This window comes from Rhinopithecus roxellana, chromosome 8 (genome assembly GCF_007565055.1).
Source record: "Rhinopithecus roxellana isolate Shanxi Qingling chromosome 8, ASM756505v1, whole genome shotgun sequence".
Lineage (NCBI taxonomy): Eukaryota > Metazoa > Chordata > Mammalia > Primates > Cercopithecidae > Rhinopithecus > Rhinopithecus roxellana.
The window spans coordinates 95,707,465-95,730,313 of record NC_044556.1 but is presented as its reverse complement, the minus strand read 5'-3'; the positions used below and the strand labels follow the sequence as shown (position 1 = coordinate 95,730,313).

General features: G+C 39.4%; 1 protein-coding gene across 2 annotated transcripts in view; it reads left to right on the top strand.

The window, feature by feature from the left end:
- EGLN1 (egl-9 family hypoxia inducible factor 1) overlaps nt 1-22,849 on the top strand; it is a 61,279-nt gene that overhangs the window by 31,313 nt on the left and 7,117 nt on the right. For both annotated transcript variants that reach the window (XM_030935179.1, XM_030935180.1), the window contains exon 2: nt 19,598-19,717. In XM_030935179.1, coding sequence (XP_030791039.1) covers nt 19,598-19,717 — 120 coding nt within the window. The remainder of the gene's footprint in view (nt 1-19,597; nt 19,718-22,849) is intronic.

Sequence of the window (22,849 nt, the reverse complement as noted above, 5' to 3'; positions counted from 1 at the left end):
GCAGGGACCTTAGACCAGCACTTCTGGTCTACATTAATGTGTCTATGAGTCACTGGGAGATCACTTGGAGATCTTGTTAAAGTGGAGATTCTGAATCAGTAGGTCTGGCATGGATGCCCAGATTCTACATTTCCAACAACCTCCCAAGCAGTTGGGGATGCTGCTCTTCTGACAACCACCTGAACTCAGTATCCCCAATTGTTCATCAACGCATCCCAGAGCACTGGAGCTAACTTACAAGGGCGCCATGGAATATTTTTAAATTTCAAGGGAAATACACCAGCATCATTAGATTGCTATATTAGATCACTGCATTCCTTTCAGTGATGTCATACCTTTGGGAAGCTGGATTTTCAGTGCTTGCTCTGATAAAAAGCAAGTACTGCCTGAAAATCAGTGTGGAACAGGAAGTGAGGCTGTCAGTGTTCAATCTGAGTCCAAGGTTTAAAAAATATGCAGTGCCCAACAGGCATCCAGTTTTTAGGACTTAAAATACTTACTAAGTGGTTTGGCTCTTACTGCTTAACAAAGGCAACTACAGTTGTTAGATACTTCTTTTGGCCGAGGATTACACTGCAAGAGCACTGAGACACTAAAGATTCTTTGAGCCAAGGAAGTCTGGAACCGTTGACATAGGACTTCTTCATAGAAACTTGTCTGTGGAACCAAAGAGAGCTGAGATGGTTGGGCGGTTGGGCAGTAGCTAAAAGAGGAACAAAGGAGCATTTATTTTAAAATAAAAGAGACAGATATGTTATATGTTGGGGGAGGGAGCAGCTGATAAAGAAGCAACAAGTGTTGACTTAGAGTAAAAGGTCTTTGAGGAGGTGAGAAAGGATGGAATCTGTTTTTTCTAAATATTGCTGCCAAACCAACACTGGTTTGTTGGAAGACATGCAGAACCTCATTCCCCACTCCAGACCTCCTGAATCAGAATATGCATTTTAACACCATCCCCAGGTGATGTGTATGCATATTAAAATTTCAGAGGCACTATAGGAGGCAGGATTGGCCTTACATAGGAGAAAGAATGTCTCTCCTTTTTGTTTATTCCATCGCTATATTGTGTACACTTTCCTGCACTCTAGCCTTTCTGACTGAGGGAAATGAGATGACAACGGTTATTTATTTAGATAAATTTAGAAATCGGGGGGTGAAAAGTTGAGGAAGTTTTTGCTTGTTTGCCGTAATTATCTCAGGTAAGTAAATAGGAAATGTCTCCATCTAGTGAATAAAAAAATTGGGACTGATCGGGTGTGGTGGCTCACGCCTGTAATCGCAGCACCTTGGGAGGTTGAGGCAGGCGGATCATGAGGTCAGGAGATCGAGACCATCCTGGCTAACACAGTGAAACCCTGTCTCTACTAAAAATACCAAAAAAAAAAAAAAAAAAGAAAAAGCCAGGAGCGGTGGCAGGTGCCTGTAGTCCCAGCTACTCGGGAGGCTGAGGCAGGAGAATGGCGTGAACCTGGGAGGTGGAGCTTGCAGTGAGCCGAGATCGCACCACCTCAAAAAAAAAAAAAAGAAAGAAAAGAAAATTGGGACTAAAATAATGGCTGAGAGATGTGAACGATGGAGATTTGAAATAACTGTTTTGAGGAACATCAGCAAACCTGACCAGCAATACAGAAATTGCCAAGGAGTTCTGAAGGTCCACGTGAGGTCAGAGACAACTTTTAGTGATGTCAATCTGCATAATTATAACTTTTTCCAGTGGTGCTAGTAGCTTGGGTGTAGGAACTGCAAAAATTGGATTCGTCTACATTTGTTGATTTGCAGCTTGAGGTTAATGAAAAAATAAGCTAGCAAAAATCTGTCCTGAATATGGAAAGAAATGAAGCCACAGGGAGGATGAGATGAGAAAAGGAGTAGAAGGATTGGAGTTCTCCTTGCAAGCCAATGAAAAGGTCACATATCCTGAAGTTGGAAGAATCTTGCCCTTGTTTTTTTCCACAGGGAGAGGAAAATTCTTTCCTGTCAGGCTGCAGATATTTAATAGGGCTTTGTGACTGATTAGATAACAGGAAAGAAGTTTCAGTCTAGGATGACTCCTACTGTTCTAATATTAAAGACTACTGGGGGCCGGGCGCGGTGGCTCAAGCCTGTAATCCCAGCACTTTGGGAGGCCGAGACGGGCGGATCACGAGGTCAGGAGATCGAGACCATCCTGGCTAACACGGTGAAACCCCGTCTCTACTAAAAAATACAAAAAACTAGCCGGGCGAGGTGGCGGGCGCCTGTAGTCCCAGCTACTCAGGAGGTTGAGGCAGGAGAATGGCATAAACCCAGGAGGCGGAGCTTGCAGTGAGCTGAGATCCGGCCACTGCACTCCAGCCTGGGCGACAGAGCGAGACTCCGTCTCAAAAGAAAAAAAAAAAACAAAAAAAAAAACAAAAAAAAAAACTTACTGGGAACATAGTTAATAATTGATGAGAAAGTGACTCCAGTGAGCATTTTTTTTTTCTGAAAGGGAACGGCAGAGGGTGTGATGGGGAAGCATAGAGGCAGGATGAGATTTGGAAATGTCAAATTTGAGGTTGGATAGGAGAGTATATAGGTAAAGATGGCTGTTTAGACCACTGGAAACGGGACACGGAACATAAGAGGTCAGATATAAAGATCAGCTTGGGATTCAGTGATATAATAATAGCTTCTATTGATCATTGTTATGAAGAAGACTGAGCAGTTTATATTGTCATTTTATCCTCTCATCAATGCTTTGAGGCAGGTATTAAACCATTTTACAGATGAAGAAGTAGGATTAGACACATGCCCAGGGCCACGCAGCTAGTAATTGTTAGAACCAACTAGATCTCTCCAATTCCAAATCCATGCCCTTCTAAGCTCTACTATATTTTAGGTCACCAGCTTCTGGGTCTTGATTGATTTCTGACGTGTTATAGAGCTTCTCAGATGCAAATAACTGAAACAAAACAAAAATATTTCAAATGAGCTTAAGCAAACCAGAACAAAATGTATTGGTCCTCATATCTCTGGATCTACTGATTGACTAGAAGAGTTGTAACCAAGGGCTTAGACACTATTATCAAAACTTGATCCCTTCAGCTTTTCTTTTCTATATTAGTTACTCTCTGTAAGCTCCCTGGATATGACAACAAGATGGCCCTAATAGTTTCAGCATTACGTCATGGAGATATATACTGAAAGAGAGCTGCTCTTTACCAAGGGCTTTGATAAAAGTCCTGGAGTTGAGCTTCATTGCCTCTGATTGGTTTAGGCCCTTTGCCCATTTCTGAACCAGCTTCTGGCCAGGCTTGAGCCACATGTCCACCCTGGAGGGTAGAGAGTGAAGCTCGGCCAGGGGTAAGAACTGAGGACTACAGGTCAGGCTTTCCCAAGTAAATGAGGCACCTGGAAAGAGAAGAAGGGGAATGGATGCTAGGCAAACAAAAGCTGCTTGTCCACACATGGACAGGGATGAAAGTCTCCCCTGTGACTGCTTGAGGATGAAGATAAAGGTTATGAGATTGTCAGTAATGATGAAAATAAGTGACATTTGTTAGATGCTTACTAGGTACCAGGTGCTATGCTAGTCTTTTACGTGTATTCTATTTTTTATCCTCACCATAGGTTTTTGAAGTGTATACTGTCATTATTTCCAAATACAGCTAGTAAGTGTTAGAGCTGAGATTTGAATTCAGGCTGGCCAGCTCCATACCTCACCCTCTCTGTTACCACCATAACATTTTAAACTTGTAATTTTCTCATTGTAGTTTTCATTTTGTCTGGTTACACTGGTTGACAGCATATAGTGAATCAGACAGACCTGGGCCAACAATTTTTCTACATAGTATGCTTAATAAATAATTGTTAATATGAATTAAATAGCATTTACTTTAAGTATTATAGTGGAAAATTTTTAAAATTAAGTTCTTAGTTTTTCTCTTAAAATGTTTTATGCTGTACATATATATATATATATATTTTTTTTTTTTTTTTGAGATGGAGTCTCGCTCTGTCGCCCGGGCTGGAGTGCAGTGGCCGGATCTCAGCTCACTGCAAGCTCTGCCTCCCGGGTTCACACCATTCTCCTGCCTCAGCCTCCCGAGTAGCTGGGACTACAGGCGCCCGCCACCTCGCCTGGCTAGTTTTTTGTATTTTTTAGTAGAGACGGGGTTTCACCGTGTTAGCCAGGATGGTCTCGATCTCCTAACCTCGTGATTCGCCCGTCTCGGCCTCCCAAAGTGCTGGGATTACAGGCTTGAGCCACCGCGCCCGGCCTATGCTTTATATTTTAATCTTATAAGTGACTTTTTATGTTTAGCCACTCTGGTCCTAGAACTCTGTTTTTTTTAAACTTCTTATACCATACTTGAATATGTAAAATTCTAGTTGGATTATTTCATTTTTAGTGTATCTGTAGAGATTATGGAAATGTTTTTGTTAATCTTTGTTTAGTCTTTGTAATAACAGTTTCAAAATCTTACCTAGTATTTCTATAAATGCTTTTTTATAAAAAGCTAATAGTGTGTTTTTAAGGCTTTTATTATCAAAATAATTTATTCTGAGGTTGTCCTGTTTACTTACTCAAATTGATTATTCACAAAAATAGAAAGATAGTAGTCTCATTGTGCTCTTATTTTTAAGATGCTTGTTTTAAGCATTAAAACCGTGTGTTTTGCAACAGTTTGAGTTTTTAGACTGATAAAAGTTACCAAGTACCATTTTATTTTGGTTTTCATGATTTTGGGCTATATGGTGCCAATTATATTTCTTTTAATCCTGTCTGAAATGTCTGATCTGTGTCATTATAAAGGAAGCAGTGCAGGATTGGAAATCAGGAGACCCCTTTTTGTCCTTTGGGATTCCCCTCTCTAAAGAGTTTGGGCCAGACCTTTATGATCTTCTCCAGTTTTAAAATTCTAGTGTTTTTATTTTAAATCTCTGCTAGATCAGAAGCGCTGCCTGATGGATGTATAGTCTTAGAGCTAGATTGGAAGATTGCATAGTCCAGGTTCCTTATTTTAAAGATATACCAGCTGGGCATGGTGGCTCATGCCTGTAATCCCAGGACCTGGGGAGGCCAAGATGGGAGGATTGCTTGAGCCCGTGAGTTTGAGACCAGCCTGGGCAACAGAATGAGTTCCTGTCTACAAACACACACACACACACACACACACACACACAGTAGTCGGGCGTGGTGAATCAGTTCCTGTCTACACACACACTAGCCGGGTGAGGTGGCTTGTGTCTGTAGTCCCAGCTACTCGGGAGGCTGGGGCAGGAATATTGCTTGAGCTCAGGAGTTTGATGTTGCAGTGAGCTATGATCACGCCACTGGTCTCCAGCCTGGGGGACAGAGACCTTGTCTCAAAAAAAAAAAAAAAAAAAAAAAGAATAATAAAGATAACCCAGGCTCAAATGATAGAGTCCAAGATGTCACCATCACTTAGAAGTGTGGAGCAAGGACAGGCATTTCTGCCTGTGCTGCCTTACGCTCTTCTTTCATTGAAACGGTATTAGCAAGTTGAAGACAGACAACATTCATTTATTTGATTAAAGGAACATTTATTGAATCGCTTCAATCTATCAGGCATTTTACTAGGCATGTGGTTAGCTGCAAAAATGTATAAATGAGGGAATGTGCATCAAAGGCCATGTGATATGGAGGCCCAAAACTGGAATATAGAGTCCCAACAACCATGGGTTCACAATCTGACCACTTAGCGGCATGACCTCAGTTAAGTTAGCCATTCCAAGCCACATTTCTTTGTCTACAAAATGAGAATAATAGTAGTAGACATTTACGCAGTTGTGAGGATTGAGATTATAAAGATTAAACTTAGCATAGTATGTGGCACATAGTGGACTGTCTTAGATGTTTATGAAAGAAGGAAGGAATTAAGACTTACGGAGCATTTTCCTGTATTGTTTTGTTTGATTCATACCCCTGTGAGGTAGATAGTGATATCCTGATTTTTCAAATGAGGAAACAGCTCTGAAGGCTTGGGACTTCTCCAAGGTCCATATAACTATTAGTCAGACCTACCATACACATTATTTTAAACTAGTGTACCAGACACTGTTTTAACCATTTTTTATGTACTAGTTTATTAGCTTTGCACGTGGTATACTATTGTTATTTTCACTTAACAGACAAGGGAAGTTAGTTACAGAGAAGTTGAATAATTTGCCCAAAGTGAAACAGTAAGTGGCAGAGTCATGTGCTTCATGTGCAGGAAATTTGGCTTCAGAGCCCCACTGTTCTTTTGTTGTTGTTGTTCGTTTGTTTTTTGAGACAGAGTCTTGCTGTATTGCCAGGCTGGAGTGCAGTGGTGCTATCTTGGTTCACTGCAACCTCTGCCTCCTGGGTTCAAGTGATCCTCCTGCCAAGTAGCTGGGACCACAGGTGTGCGCCACCACACCCAGCTAATTTTTAGTATTTTTAGTAGAGATGGCATTTCACCATATTGGCCAGGATGGTCTCGATCTCTTGACCTCATGACCCACCTGCCTCGGCCTCCCAAAGTGCTGGGATTACAAGTGTGAGCCACCGTGCCCAGTCAGAGCCCCACTGTTCTTAATCTTTGTGTTCTTCCTTTTACTTCATGTTCTCTTTTGTGAAGGTAAAAAGCAGTTTTACAAACTGGAAGGTACCACGTAAGATGTGGTATTATATTTATCTGACTTGGTCCCTGTACTCCAGAGATTACAGTCCATCAGGAATATATCTTCTCCAGGCTAAACCTCCTCATTTATTGCCACTGTTACTCACTGGATATTGCTGTCACTATTTTGGTCATTTTTCTTTAAAAAAAAAATTTCATTTTGTCAACATTTGTCATCTAATGTGTCCCCAGAAATGGATACAAGCTTCAAAGATCTCTATTCTGCCAAGCTGTCTTACCCTCATTTTATAGTTTACTCTGCAAGATGAGAATAAAACCTGCCTCCCAGGGGTTATCAAGATTAAATGAAAGAATAAATGTTAAGTTATTAACACAGTGCAGGCACATAGTAATTTCTCAGTAAATGTATGGTTGATTTTTGCCATTTTGAAATAGGATTTATTTTTAACTTTATTAGAATTCATCATGTTGATTCAGTTGAGATCACATTGAATCTTTCTTTTATTCATGATATTGGCTACCTTTCCCAGCTTTGTGTGAGCTGCATATTTTCCTATTCAGAAAGGTTACATTAATAAAATTCCTTTATTTGTGTGACTCAAAATCATTGATAAAAATATAGACTAGGTAGGCCGGGCGCGGTGGCTCATGCCTGTAATCCCAGCATTTTGGGAGGCTGAGGCAGGCAGGTCACCTGAGGTTAGGAGTTCGAGACCAGTCTGGCCAACATGGTAAAACCCCATCCCTATTAAAAATATAAAAATTAGCTGGGCGTGGTGGCGGGTGCCTGTAGTCCCAGCTGCTTGGGAGACTGAGACAGGAGAATCAGTGGAACCCAGGAGGTGGAGGTTGCAGTGAGCCGAGATCACGCCATTGCACTTCAGCCTGGGCGACAGAACGACACTCTCCTGCAGTGGTATGGATGCAAAGATTAAACATTTCAGCTCTTAAAACAAGACCAGATAGAATTATTTGTAAAATGGAGATAATCATTTCTCTGAATACCTCATGGAGTTGTTGCAGAATTGAAATGAGATAACTTTGTAAAGGCTGTGAACTAGAGTTCTACACAAATAGAACTTGTACTCTTATGACAGTTGTGACTTGAATCTTTGTCCATCATGCCACAAAATAATTCTCAGGAGTGTTTGGTTATCTGCCTACAAAGGGAGTTACACTGTTATTGAAAAAAACCAGCTGGGCATGGTGGTTCATGCCTGTAATTCCAGCACTTTGGGAGGCCAAGGCAGGCAGATCACCTGAGTCCAGAAGTCCAAGACCAGCTGGGCAACATAGTAAGACCCTGTCTCTATAAAAAATTTAAAAATTAGCTAGTCTACTCAGGAGGCTGAGGCAGGAGCCCGGGAGGCTGAGGCTGCATTGAGCCATGATCACGCCACTGCACTCCAGCAACAGAGCAAGACTGTGTCTCAGGAAAACAAAAATAGAAAAAGAAAAAAACCAGCTCCTGTTTATTGTAGCTATTGAATTCTTAAGAGCCTGATTTACATGTTTTCTGGCCAGTCTTACCAACTTACTGCTTTATAGCTGTGCTACAAAAATGGAGCCACTCAATCACCTACTGAAGTGAATGAAAACCTCTAGATCTGAATGTGTCACTGTTTAAAACTCTTCAGTGGCTCCCTGGTACCCACTAAAATCCAGGTTCATTATTGGTGCTTACTAAGCTTTTGGGAAGGGGCCAGAGCTATGTCCAACCTTAACCTGTCACATTCCTTGCCTCACACATCAGGTTCACCCTTGTTTGCAGTTTACACAGCATGTGTCTACACACACACCATGATCTTTTCTCTTCCTGGAATATTCCCCCTCTCCTTCCTTACCTGGCTAATTCATATTCTTTCAAAACTCATTTTTCAGATAGCCTTTCCTGATCCCAACCTTCTCCCCAGTGAAATAGTCAGTGCATGGACTGGTCATTTTAATTGTCATCTGTGTTGGAATGATCAGTTTTCCTCTGTGTTCTACTCACACTTCCTAGCACTATGCCTTACACATACCCTAACTGAACGTATTCAAAATTGAACTCCTGATCTCTCCCATTCTCCAGTCTCAGGCTGCACCATATGCTGTCTTCATCTGTTTATGGTAATTACGTTTTCCCTATTGCTCAAACCAAAACCTTAGAGTCATCTTCTTTTATACCTCATACCAGTCTTCAGACATCTCGCTTTATTCTGCCTTTAAAATAGTATGAGCATCCCACCACTTCTTAACCACCTCCATTGCTACCACTGTGATCCAAGTGATCATTGTACCACACCGGATTTATGCGGTAGCCTTCTAACTATTCTGCCTTCCACTCTTGCCAGCCTTCAGTCTATTTTGCACATGAGGACTTGGCAGGCTTTTTATGTCAAGGGCCAGATGGTAAAAAATTTAGGTTTTGTGGACTGCGTGGTCACTGTCATAGCTGCTAGACCAGAGCACAAAAGCAGCCATAGAGAATATGTAACTGAATTAGTGTGACTGCATTCCAGTACAGCTTTACTTATAAAAACAGGCAGTGGGCCGTAGTTTGCCAGCTCCTGCTCTATATGGCAACCAGACTACACAGTGCCTTCCGAAGGGTGACTTAATCTTTATAGTGTCCTCTAAAGCCCTCCATGGTTTGTGTCCCCAACCCCTTACCTGTCTGACTTCATCTTCCGCTGTTGTCTGCTTTGCTCCCTCCTCTCCAGTCACACGGAGCCTCTTTTTCCTCAGATATGCCAGGCCCATTGCCACCTGATTCTTTGCACCGGTTATTCCTTTGGCCTGGAACATTCATTTCTTCTTAAGTGTCAACTTCTCAGTTTAGGCGTACCTGACCAACCACCCTATAAATAATTACATTCTAGCATTGTATTCCCTATTCCATTTTTTTTTCTTCGTAATGCTTCTACCATATGTTATGCTATATATTGACTTAATTTTTTTCTCTTTCTTTTCCTGCTAGAATAAATGTTCCCTTAAGGCAGTAACTTTGTGTCTTTTCTATTAAGTATTGTATCCCCAAGATCTAGAACAGTGCCTGACATATAGTAGGTGCTCAGAAAATATTTGTTGAATGAATACATAGTGTATATTTTTAGGGTTTAATTTTTTAAAATATTTTTTAAATAAGCTCTTTCTCTCTCGCCAGCACCACACCCTTTCTGTTTCACACTCGTAGTGTTGCTCTAAGCTGCCCTGTCCTCTCCATTCTCACTCCCCTTTATTCTGGCTCTCATCCATCAGCAGTGTGTCCATAACCTTTTATTCCATGTCATCCGGGCCATCCTCTCTACAAGTGGATTGAGTGATGTTTGTAAAATGGAAAAATGATGATTTTATTATTCAAAACTCTTTATTTTTGGCCTTTTGCCAATTAGAATGATGTGCTTGTTTAAAGTACAAGATCTCTTACGAAGGAATAATTGTCAAGAAAAAAAAGTACAGGATCTCAGGCCTCGTGCTATACCTGATAAGTCATAATTTCAAGCGGAGGGGATAAGAATCATTATAGTTTAGGAAGTAACCCAAGTGATTCTTACCGAACACAGTTGGCCAACACTGGTCTAGAAGGTAAAGTTCCTCAGTGAGTCACTGAGAGCTTTTTGAGCTGCCCCTGCCTGTCTCTCCTGCCCCATCCCTAATGCTCCACACTGCACTTCATCTTCTAACAGTTTTTCTATTTGCATTTCTCTCAGAGTGCCATATTGATTCTGTTTTCGCAAATATTCTTTTCCCTGTACAGAACAGAATCTTCTACTCCGGAAAACTTCTATTTTTCTTTCAAAATTCTGCACATTTGTCACTTTCTCTATGAAGTCTTTTCTGATACCCCATTCCCATGACAAAGTTAATTATGTCTTTGCTGTCTGGGTACTTGTGTAAGTCAGACTGTGTTCTGGTGTTTATTACATTGTACTGTGTGCCTTTTCATAACTGTTTGCCTGTTGTGACCTGACCTGAGCCAGTAGTGGTTTACGGGTATTAGGTTTTTATTGAGAGGTGCTGTCGTTTGGAGGCTACAGTTAAATGAGTGTTACAGATCTCTTCCCCCAGAACCGAGCTTCTAAATGGCATGTTACTGTGAAGCAAAACTCACACTGAGTTTTGCCACACATAAAAAAAATTTATTAGCAAGCAAGCACAAAAATACTGTTTTATTAGGTGGATGAAATTCCTACTCTCTTTCCTTTTAGAGCATCTGACAAGCACCTTTTTTTTTTTTTTTTTTTTTTTTTTGAGACAGAGTCTCGCTCTGTTGCCCAGGCTGGAATGCAGTGGTGCAGTGTCGGCTCACTGCACCCTCTGCCTCCCAGGTTCAAGCGATTCTCTTGCCTTAGCCTCCCGAGTAGCTGGGATTACAGGCATGTGCCACCACATCCGGGTGATTTTTACATTTTTAGTAAAAATGGGGTTTCATCATGTTGGCCAGGCTGGTTTCAAACTTCTGACCTCAGATGATCCATCTGCCTCGGCCTCCCAAAGTGCTGGGATTATAGGCATGAGCCACTGTGCCCGGCCTGCCAAGCACCTTTTATGAAAGGTTTATTTAAGGCAAAAATGCTAGTGTGCTTTTAGGATTCAGCTGAACCTAACTGGAATCAGATAACAGAATTCCTTTATGGAGAACTAACAGAACCAGCAGGAGTCATAAGGGTCAGGGTACAGTCCCTAAGAGTAAGCTATTAGATTCACTAGATTCATGTGTATGTTCATGTAAGAGTGGTGGTCCCTATACAGTGTGTGTGGCCATAACACCTTTCTTGAGCACCATTCTTTTCTAATACTGTCGTAATTTCTAATATCCACTGTGTTAATTACTAAATTCTCTGGCTTTGAGGTGAGATAAGGCTTCTTGAGTTGTCTCACTGGAGTAAGTTTTTGATTACAAGCTTTCCTCATTTACTAATGATTATTTATATCTAGTCTTGGGCTTGCATGTTAACTAAGTGCTCCAGGATGAATGTCAGGAACCTCTCACTCATGTCCTCTAGTCCATTAAAACAAATAATAATTACACTGTGCCAAAATAACTAAAGGAATTTAAATCATAACTCTTCTAGACCCTGGAATTGAAACAGATGTTTAACTTTTAATCTATATATCCTCATGCCTAGTGCTCAGTGAGCCTCAAGAAGTGCCAGAGTGTATGTTTGTAATGTCAGGCAGCTAAGTGTTTTGTTCTGTTTGTATTTTTGTTTTTAATGCTAAATTGCAGACTCTCCCAAGGAATTATATTAATAATACAACAAGTTTGCCACAGCTGTCAGAACATCTGTCTCAACAGTGATACTTCCTTGCATGGGCTGGAATGAGGTGGTGTAATTCCCTGGGTGGGGATCAAGCTGACACCTGCTGTGGCTCCCCAGTCTCCTTGTGGAGAGAGGTTGCTTTGTCTTCCTCATGAAGTTTGCAGTGGGGGTGGTGTGTGTAGTATAAATACAGAGCCCTGCTTGGGAACCTAGGGAAGAGTTGTGTGGTGCTGGTAAGATTATAGCTGAGGTTAACAAATTGTAGACCTCTGTTCTGACAGCAGAGCTAGACAGCTCAAAATATAATGTGTTTCACCAGATGGATTCCTTATTTGTAAAGTATAACTTTATCAATTCTTCACTAAAAGGGAAATGAAAGCTCAGAGAGTACTAAGGCATCATGATATATCCCTAGATTATACTGTCGGGAGCATCACTTTTCAGTTGATTTTTAAGTGTGCATTTACATTTTTTTTTTTTTTTTAATCATAGGCTGGAATGAGAGCCCAATAAGGAAAGTAGTTTGGTGTTAGATTATTAAACAATTCATAATTCTTGGGCCATTTGGAGAGTGATTTGGATCAATGCTATTTCTTCTTCAATAATCTTTCATTTTTTTCTGCATTTTTCATACTTCTATGAACATGGGAAGAATCGTGGACTTTTAAAAACTTTACATTGATAATTAATGTAATTATATTCTGCCTTCCTGTACAGATAATAAAAACTTTGTATTAACATACTCTTCTACACAAGCAGAATAAAAAGGTTGAAATTGTTGTTGTGTCATATGACAGCGGTTAACAACCAAAGAGCTCTTGAAAACCAGTAGGGGGCCAGGTGTGGTGGCTCACACCTGTAATCCCAGTACTTTGTGAGGCCATAGTGGGAGGATTACTTGAGACCAGAAGTTCAAGACCAGCGTGAACAGCATAGTGAGAGCCCATCTCTAGAAAACTTTAAAAAATTAGCCAGGTGTGGTAGCATGTACCTGTAGTCCCAGCTACTTGGGAGGATTGCTTGAACTCAGGTGTTCAAAGTTACAGTGAACCATGATCACGCCACTGCACTGCAGCCTGGGTGACAGAGTGAGACCCTGTCTCTAAAATAATAGTAATAAATAGTAGGGAAAAGATTAACCCAGTAGAAAAGTGGATAAAGGATATGAGCAGGCAGTTGAAGAACTTAAATGACCAATAAAAATATGCAAAATGCTGACTTAAAAATATAAGATGTAATTAAAACATTAGTAAGATAAATGTTACCTATCAAATTGAGTTATTTTCAAAGATTAAAACTTACTACGCCAGGTTGGCAAATGGTTAAAAAGATGTGTGTACTCATACAAAGCCAGTAGGAATATAAGCTCATGCAGTCATTCTGGAGAACATTTCAGCAATCAAAAAGCTTTAAGGCCTAATAATTTCACTTATAGTAATTTAATTTTAGGAAGATATCAAGGATTTATAAAGATTAAGCTCCGAAACTATTGTTGATCACAATATTATTTATTATAATAGCATTTTTTAATTTTTAAGAACCTATATGCCCTTATATGTTTTTAAAAAATATATATACTTACCATTTACACTTAGAAGTGAATTAGTCAAAAAATTAGTCAGAAATCATTTACAATAAGTCAACTTTTGACCACTGAGTTGTTTACTGTGATCAAGAAAGCAGGAAGGCTTAAGGAGTTCTTATTCTAAATGCTCTTCTCTCTATACTCCTTTCCTTGGCAATCTCTGGCAGGCACACGGCTTCAACTATCCCATGTGAAGATGGCTCCTAAATTTACCTTTCCAGTCTTGACTTTTTCTTTGGAGTTCCACACTCACGCTTCCAACTGCCCTTTGAACATCCCCACCTGAGTGGCCTTCCAGCATGACCTATTTTCTTCCGTATTTGAACTAGATTTTTGTAGACCCCCAAGGTGGTGATAGTGATGTGTATGTGTGCTTTGGGAGTGGGTAGGGAAGAGACTTAAAAAGGTCTAACTGTAAAACTGAAAAATACCATGTGCAGTACAGCAGGTTCTTGAATAACATTATTTTATTCAGTGTCATTTTGTTATAATGTTGATGAGGGAAAAAGAGTCAGTTCCTGGCTGAGGCCACTGTCTGTGTGGAGCTTGCAGGTTCTCCCCATGTCTGCGAGAGTTTTCTTCAGGCGCTCCAGTTTCCTCTCACATCCCAGTGTGTGCGTCTTTGGGATGTGGACTGGCATATCTGTTATCTTAGTGTGAGTGAATAAGGGTGTGTGTGTGAGTGCACCTTGCAGTAGAATGGTGTCCTGCCCAAGGCTGGTTCCCATCTCATGCTTTGAGCTCCCAGGATAGGCCCCAGTCACCTGCAACCCTAAAACTGGACTAATGGCATAAATAATTACCTTGTTTTTATTAATCTTTCTGAAATGTATTTGTAGCTCACATTTATTTCAGGGTTTACCATTAGAAGTGTTTTGGTCTTTATTTAGAAGTTTGCCAATGTTTTGTGACCACAAACATGCTATAGCAACTTAACTTGGTTTCATTATACATTGTTTCACCTAAAGTTTCCGAGAACCTATTGAGGCTGTTAAGTGAGGACTTACTGTACATCCTGACATGGGAGAATTGGGCATTAGGCATGAGCATATGCCACTGCAGCAGGTGCTGGGCCACTTAGGAGTCTGGATTACCAATTCATCTGAACTCTTCAGCAGACTATACACATGCCTTACTGGAGCAAGGAATTGAACAGTACAGAAGGAAGTTGTTTTTCTGTCTAGACTGCCTCAGTTCATATCTGCCATTTAGAGTCTCTGACCTTTGGCAATTTTTTTCTTTTCACTGTAGTGTAGTTTTCTGGTCTCTAAAATGGGAGAGAAATTGTGCCTACCTAAGGTTTGCTGTAAAGAATGGCCGAGGTAATCCGTGCCTGGGCTATAAGTGATGAGTAAATAAATGTTAGCTGTCAACCTCTACATAAGGCATAGTGCTATGTCAAAGCATAGTGCTTTGATAATATAGTTTAATAGGATAACTTTTCTGATAGTAAACCTTTTCCCTTCATTCAGGGTAAAAATAGTAGTTCTATAACCCATCAAAGTTTAGTTCTCTAAGCTTTGTATCTCTGTTTTAGAATAATTCAGCTCAAAAAAGAAAAATAAGTTTCCTGGTTCAGCTTCATATTGAAGCCTTCTAATGCTAGAAATGTCTCTAGATTCCTTAGAGGCATTGCAGACCTCTTCCTTTTATTCTCAGAGTGAAAAACAAATTTATGCTGTTTCCTATCTTAAGAACATCCTCAATCAGCCAGGCACAGTGGCTCACACCTGTAGTCCTAGCACTTTGGGAGGCCGAGGCAGACAGATTGTTTGAGCCCAGGAGTTGAAGACCAGCCTGGGCAACATAGTGAGACCTTGTCTCTGAAAACATAAAAAAGAACATCTTTAATCATATATATGTTCCTATCAGAAAAGAAAAAAACAGTATTGTTTTATTTTGTTTATGTATAAATAGGTTTTTCTCAATGGGAAATTGAAACATTTAAAGTTGGTGTCTCTATAAGGTGGCAAATTAGGAATTTACCTCAGCATTATATAGTGGTGGATTGCATTGTTTCTTTTTCAGGCTTTCTCGTTCATAGGGTTACGTTGGTGTTTTTCGTGTTATCCTTTTTACAGTTATAATTGTGAACTGCCTTTCCTGGGGCTGGTATTGGCAAGTTAATTGAGTTGGCAGATCCTTGCAGGCCCTGTGGAGCACTCATCTCCTCTCCCTTCTTCCTTTCTCCTCATTTTTCAGTATTCGTGTCACCAGAGCAGAGCACAAGGGACCTAGGGAATGCCAGATAAGACTAAAGTGGTAATGGCCACTTTTAAATAATACATTTAGATGGTGATAATTGAGCAATACTGAGGATTGTAGAACTTAACACAATTAAATTAAATTTATTAAAACTTTTCTTCAAAACGTGACATTTAAAACTTTTCTTTATTGTGCCTTTTATTTTTTCAAAGAATCCTCACTTGGAATTCAAATACTATATAGGAAACAGCTAAGCACTGCCTCTAGTTGAAGGTTGGGGTAAAACCTGCTTGTTTGGCCTCTTCTCATATCCCTTCATTCCCCATTAGTCCCCATCCCTAGATACCTCCCTAGGGCTCCAGGGCTTTAAGGAAAGCAGTTTAGAAGTGACTAATACAAACAGATCCCATGTTGGGGGATAATCCTGGTGCCCTCAGTTGTGTTCTATTCTGGGATGTCTGACTCATTTTGACAGTTACTGATCAACTCCCCTCCTACCCAATGCTTGTTATTAAAACGCTCTTTCACCTAGTGTTTCCATTTTCATGTACAGTGACTCCATTCATTTACTTACCTAGGCTGAAAACCCCAAAGTCTTTCTTGACTCTTCTTACTGCCTTCAGAATACACCCCACTTTGCTACTCTGGGCTCAGCCTCTTTGGTTTCTTGCCCAAAAACTGTAATAGCTAACTTAGTCTTCTCTTTTCACTCTTTCCTTCCTGCAATCTAGTACAGTGGTTAATTCCGTGGGTTCTGGAACCAGATTCCCTGTCATGTGACTTTGCGAATAGTAGTTAGCCTTTCTAAACCTCAGTTTAGAGGAGTGAGGATGAGAACGATACTGTTTACCTCACGTGGTTGTGTCAAACAACTTATTATGCACAAATTACTTAGGACATGGCAAACAGCAAATGTCCAATACATGTTAGGTGGTAAGCGATATTGAGGTTGTTGTGGTTGTTTTTATTCATACAGACTTGAAACTGATATTCTTAAAACATTAGTCAGATACATTCTCTATTGGTTTCCTGTCCCTTCTTAGCACAATATCCAAAGACCTTCCTTTGGCTTACCAGGCCCTGCAGCTCTGGGTTACCTGGTTCTTCTCTGATCACATTGGCCCGTGCTCGCTGTGTTCCTGCCACACTGGCCTGCTGTTCTTTCCTGCCTTGTTCAGCCTTTGAGCACTCGTTTTCCCTTTGCCGCATTGCTCTCCCTTCAGAGATTTGCCCAACTTGCCGCTCTCTTCATTTAAGTAAGCCCAAATGTCAACCACTGTTCAAGAATATCATGTCATCGTTCTCTATATACTTAATTTTTTTCATATCTTAAGAAAATATAACTTTTCACTACCTAACATTATATTATATATCTGTTTATTGGCTAATTATGCCATTAGACCAGATTTCATAGTACAATAGTCCCCTCTTATCTGAGGGCAATACCTTCCGAGATCAAAGTGGATGCCTGAAACTGTGGATAGTACCAAATCCTATATATACTATGTTTTTTCCTGTACATACATACCTATAATAAAACTTAATTTATAAAGTAAGAGATTAACAACAACAGTAAAATAGAACAATTATAATAGTATGCCAACATTGCTACTCTTGCACTTTGGAGCTGTTATTAAATAAAATAAGGTTTTCTTGAACACAAGTACCACGACGATTGCTCTGATAACCTAGAAGGCTACTAAATGACTAATGGGCGGATAGCATCTACAGTGTGGATATGCTGGACAAAGGGATGATTCATCCCAGGCAAAACAGGGCAGGATTACAAGGTATTTCAGTGCACTCCTCAGAACGGTGTGCAATTTATGAACTGTTTATTTCTGGAATTTTCCATTTAATTTTTTTGGACTAAGTTGACCAAAGGTAACTGAAATCACAGAAAGCAAAACTTCTTTTAAGGAGGGACTACTGTCAATGAGTGCAAGGGACCTTGTCTCTTTTGTTCATCATTTTAGCCCTTGTGCCTTTCATATACATAGTAGATGCTCAAGAGGTATTTGTTAAATGGATATATGGGATGCGATGGGGTGAGTGAATGACAAATATTTTCCCCTTCCTTCTTTGCACAAGAGATGCTGAAGTTACCAGATAGTTGGAAAGGCCCAAATTAACTTTTTTGAGATGTAGAGTTCAGGTTTCCCCCTTCTTTCCCATTAATAACAATATATTGTGTAATTCATCATGATTACCTCAGTTAACCACAAATGGAGTAATTGCGTTGTTAAATTAGTACTTCCTTACAGTTACTATTCAAGGTAAACTTCTTTCCTTGGTAGCTAGTGACAGGAAAATCATTTGGGCTCATCATTTATTGATCACTTAAACCCACTAAGCCCATGCCACACTCCTGTTTGTTACCAACCTCCAGTGCTGAAAGAAGGAACTTAAGTCTGTCTGGAGTCAGGAAAAACAGAGACATATATAATGTTCTCCAAAAATTCTGCTTCTCATAAAGAGCAGTGAATTCAGAGTGTCTAGGAAAACAGGATTTTAAAATAAGGATTTAGGTTTAAGATGCCTCTCGGTTTCTTAGGGATGGGAAGTGAATTTTAAAAATTAGCATTTTTCTTTAATATAGTAGAACAATTTGGTTACTGTTTGATAACTTTATGCTAATTCATTGACTTTAATATATGAAGAAATAAAGGACTTCAAGAATAGCTCATAACAAACCGGGGGGCGTGGTGGCTCATGCCTGTGATTCCAGTACTTTGGGAGGCTGAGGTGGGAGGATCACTTGAGGTCAGGAGTTCAAGACCAGCCTGGCCAACATGATGAATCCCCGTATCTACTAAAAATACAAAAATTAGCCGGGCATGGCAGCATGCACCTGTAATCCCAGCTACTCAGGAGGCCGAGGCAGGAGAATTGCTTGAACCTGGGAGGCGGAGGCATTGAACTGAGATCGTGCCACTGCACTCCAGCCTGGGCGACAGAACAAGACTCTGTAAAAAAAAACAAACAAACAAAAACAAGAATAGTTCATAACCTTGAACGTCTTTGTCTGTTTTCTTCATAATTCCTGAGAACTTTTTAAAAATTCCTTTACCAATTTCAGTTGATTATCATGTACACCTAGAATATGGAAGTTATTTTGTGCTTTTTATTTTGGGCCTCTTTTCTACCTTTATGCTTAACATCCAGCAATCTTCTGAACCATATCTTGTTATAATCTGAGCAAATAATTTTCTTTCTGATTGAAAGAGGGTAAACTCACATAAGCTAATTTGTTTAGTCTCTTTTAAAAAAAAAAAATCACTGACATTAAATGAGTTCTTGGAGTTGAGTTGACCTTCTAAATGATCCCTATTACAACATAGTAAGACCCTATCTCTACCAAAAAATACAAAAATTAACCAGCCTGGTGACACGTGCTTATAGTCCTAGCTACTTAGGAGGCTGAGGTGGGAGAATCACCTGAGCCCAGGAGGTTGAGGCCGCAGTGAGCCATGATTGCACCATTGCACTCCAACCTCAGCAACAGAGCCAGACCCTGTCTCAAAAAAAAAAAAAACAACATTGGTACCATTCAGAGACAGTGTCAGATGGGGTGTTTGACTGGATTGATTCACCTATCAGATGGTAAAGTAGGTGTTCTGAGGTGAGCTCAAGGAAGAGAGAAATCTCCCATGGAGCAGGACAAAAACTCACTTGATCTTGATTATCTTTATAAAAAGACTGTGAAAGTAGGACCATGAAAATTTTCTGATCTTTGGAGTTATCACTGTGAAGCAGAATTCACCAGTCCTTGAATTGTTCATCAGCCTATCTTGTGTTCCCTATAAATATTAATGTAGAATAGCCTTATCTTTCTTATCTACAAAATATTATTTTTATTAGAAGAATCTAAGTGTAAATCAGTAGCCAAAAATCAAAAATCTGATTTATTAACTGTTCTCTTTTTATTTATACATGGACTTTAATAATCATCATCATTATTATTATTACAGGCCATGGTTGCTTGTTATCCGGGCAATGGAACGGGTTATGTACGTCATGTTGATAATCCAAATGGAGATGGAAGATGTGTGACATGTATATATTATCTTAATAAAGACTGGGATGCCAAGGTATGCAACTTAATTGAGCATTTATTTTCTTCTTACAAAAGCATTACGTTCATACTTCTGATAGGTGAGACTGGCACAGACACAGTTAAAAATTTTCCTCTTTAAGTTTGTTTCAGTCTCAGGTATTAGGAGTGGATTTTTGTAAAATGAAACAAATACTAGTCTAAGTTATACAACATAATACCTGTAGTTAACAATGTAGTGTTGTGCACTTAAACATTTAAGAGAGTAGATTCCATGTTCAGTGTTCTAAACACACACACACACACGAGGTTAAGGGAAGGGAAACGGAACTTTGAGAGATGATGGATATGTTTATTATCTTGTTTGTGTTGTGTCACGGGGGTGTGCATATACATCCAAACTCATCAAATCGTAAATGTTAAAGATATGCATTTTTGTATATCAGTTATAACTCAATAAAACCATATAAAAAAGTACTGATATATCTTTAAAAGTGGATTCATTTATTTTCAGATGTTAGAGCATTTATCTAAAATCTAACTTTTTTAGAAAGGTGCCCTTTATTAAAATATTTTCCTTTTAATAGTTTTTAGAAAAACACTTGTGAGAACAGTTGTTTTATAATGGCTTTGGGGGAGATTATCTATAGATAATTGTTAAGGAAATAAGGATTATTTGCTATGTTATTCTTTGCATTTTTGTAAAAATATTATATGGCATTGAGTTGTTTAATTGAATATTGGAGGCAGTATTCAGTCTTTCCCTGATTATTAAAAAACCGGAATTGTATCCGTACTGACAAGCCCTGTAAAACCAGTTAGAATGTACAGTATATTTAATCTGTCTTGTTTTAAATATATATTTTCTTAATATTAGCATGAGTCTCATTAAATTTAAATGATTTTTAAAAATATGTCATGTATTACTACAGTAAAGACTGTAAAGACTAATTTTTTGGTTGATTTTTTAAAATCTTAAATAAAACATTCAAATAGAAAAGTGGCTTCTGTATAGTTCAGTGGATTTTCACAAACTGAACATACCTGTGTAGCCAGGTGTAAAGGTCAAATAACCTTTAAAACACCTCTTTCTCTGCATCCCCCAAAACACACACATGGAAACTGCCTGAGTCTTAAATGTGCAAAACCCTAATCCTACCCTAAAAAGTGTTTTCAGTTTAGAATATGTTCACAGTGCTCCAGTAATCTTTCTAAAACACACACTGATTTAAAGAGTTTTCTCTGCCCTAGTCCAGGTTCAGAATGGAGCTAAACTTTCTGCTAAGTATATATTGAGGCATTATGTCAGCAAGCATAGTTTTTCTGTTACAGCTTTCAAAGTTTGAAGTAGAGAAATAAATTTTGTAATTGAATTTGAGCCCAAGGCGCAAAACAGATTGGTGTAACTTTAGTTAAAATTTAAAAATTGACTTTTTTTCAGATTTTGTGAATAGCTAGAAAGCTAGAACTGCGTTTCATCAACTTCTAACTTCTAGATTTTGTTAGGCTTTTTCTAGGCTGATCTTATAATTTCTATAAGACTGAGGGTCATTAATATGTAGGTTTTAAATTAGGACATAGGCAGAAAAACATCCCTAGTGTTTTTATATGTAGAATAGAAGTTTTCCGTTGCAAGATTGCACTGAATGTGTAGTGTGCCAGATGTTCTGGATGCTAGGGATATAGCAGAAATGGAATTAGCCCTGGCAGAGCTTAGGATCTATTGGAGAATACAGATCAGAAAGATTGACAGTTACAGATAGTTATGCAAAGTGTCAAGACAGATTGCTATGAGCGCACACAGGAGGGCCACCTAATTCAGAGGAGAAAGAGTGGATGTGTCCAGTAGCCATTTCTCTTCAAACATTTTCAGCAGGTCACCTGTGGTACTCCCAGTGACTTGAGTCAAAGGGAAGGGAGCAGGAAAAAAGGAAAGAAAACATGTTCTCAGTTTGGAGGTTCTTCAGATATTTGCGTAGTAGCCTGGGGAATCACTCGGAACAACACTGGAACCTAAGGAGGTTGGCAGGGGTATCAAAGTAGCTGGAATTTAACTTACCTGATGGTGAGCCTGATAAACCTTTTCTTTAACTATAGATTCTAGGTTTAGGCTCAAATTCCACGCTGTCCTGACCAGGTGTTAGAGTTTCTTTCAATTTTAAGAGTCTACCTGCTTAGGAGTGTAGTTATGCAAGAGTAAGGAGCTACTTGGTTGGTTGAGTTTTGCCTAGTCCCAGATCGTAAACACCACAGGGACAAAGTCTGTCTGCATTATTCCCTACTCTGCACCCAGAGCCCACCGCAGTTCCCAGTGTGATTTGATGCCTAGTTGGTGTTTAGGTAAATAATAATCCTTTATGGATAGAATCAAGTTTCACAAGCAGGTGGTGCATCAAACCCAATCTGGAAAGGGAGAGCCACAGGTTCTAATGGACTACATGCTGATGGTGATGGTGATGATGACAATAATGATGGTCATAGTAAATGATGACACTTTCTACTGATATACTGAATTACTTAAATAAGAGGTATTTGTGACTATCCTATTGTTTATTGAAATTTAAAGTATGGTAAACTTTATTTGACATAATCTATTTCTAATAATAATTTTTTCAAAATTTCTTGAAGTCTATTTCAAGAGTGGGTTAAGCAAATCATTAGCATACATAAATAAATGTTTAGTAGTTTTAAAAACTTTCAGGCATCATTTTAAGACTTTTAAATTCAGATAACATTCTTGTGTTCATCAGATATTTATAAAAATCCCTAAAATGGCTGGGCACGGTGGCTCACACCTGTAATCCCAGCACTTTGGGAGGCTGAGGTGGGCAGATGACCTGAGGTCAGGAGTTCGAGTCCAGCCTGACCAACATGGTGAAAACCCATCTCTACTAAAAATGCAAAAAGTAGCCGGACATGGTGGCGCATGCCTGTAATCCCAGCTACTCAGGAGGCCGAGGCCGGAGAATTGCTTGTACCTAGGAGGCGGAGATTGTAGTGAGCTGAGATTGTGCCACTACACTCCAGCCTGGGTGACAGCGAGACTCCATCTCAATAAATAAATAAATATCCCTGAAATAAGAACTAAAATTTTTCCTTGCATCAATGCATATACTTTTAAAATTGCAGCTCATCTTCATACTTTATTAATTGAGATGTAATTGTGAAT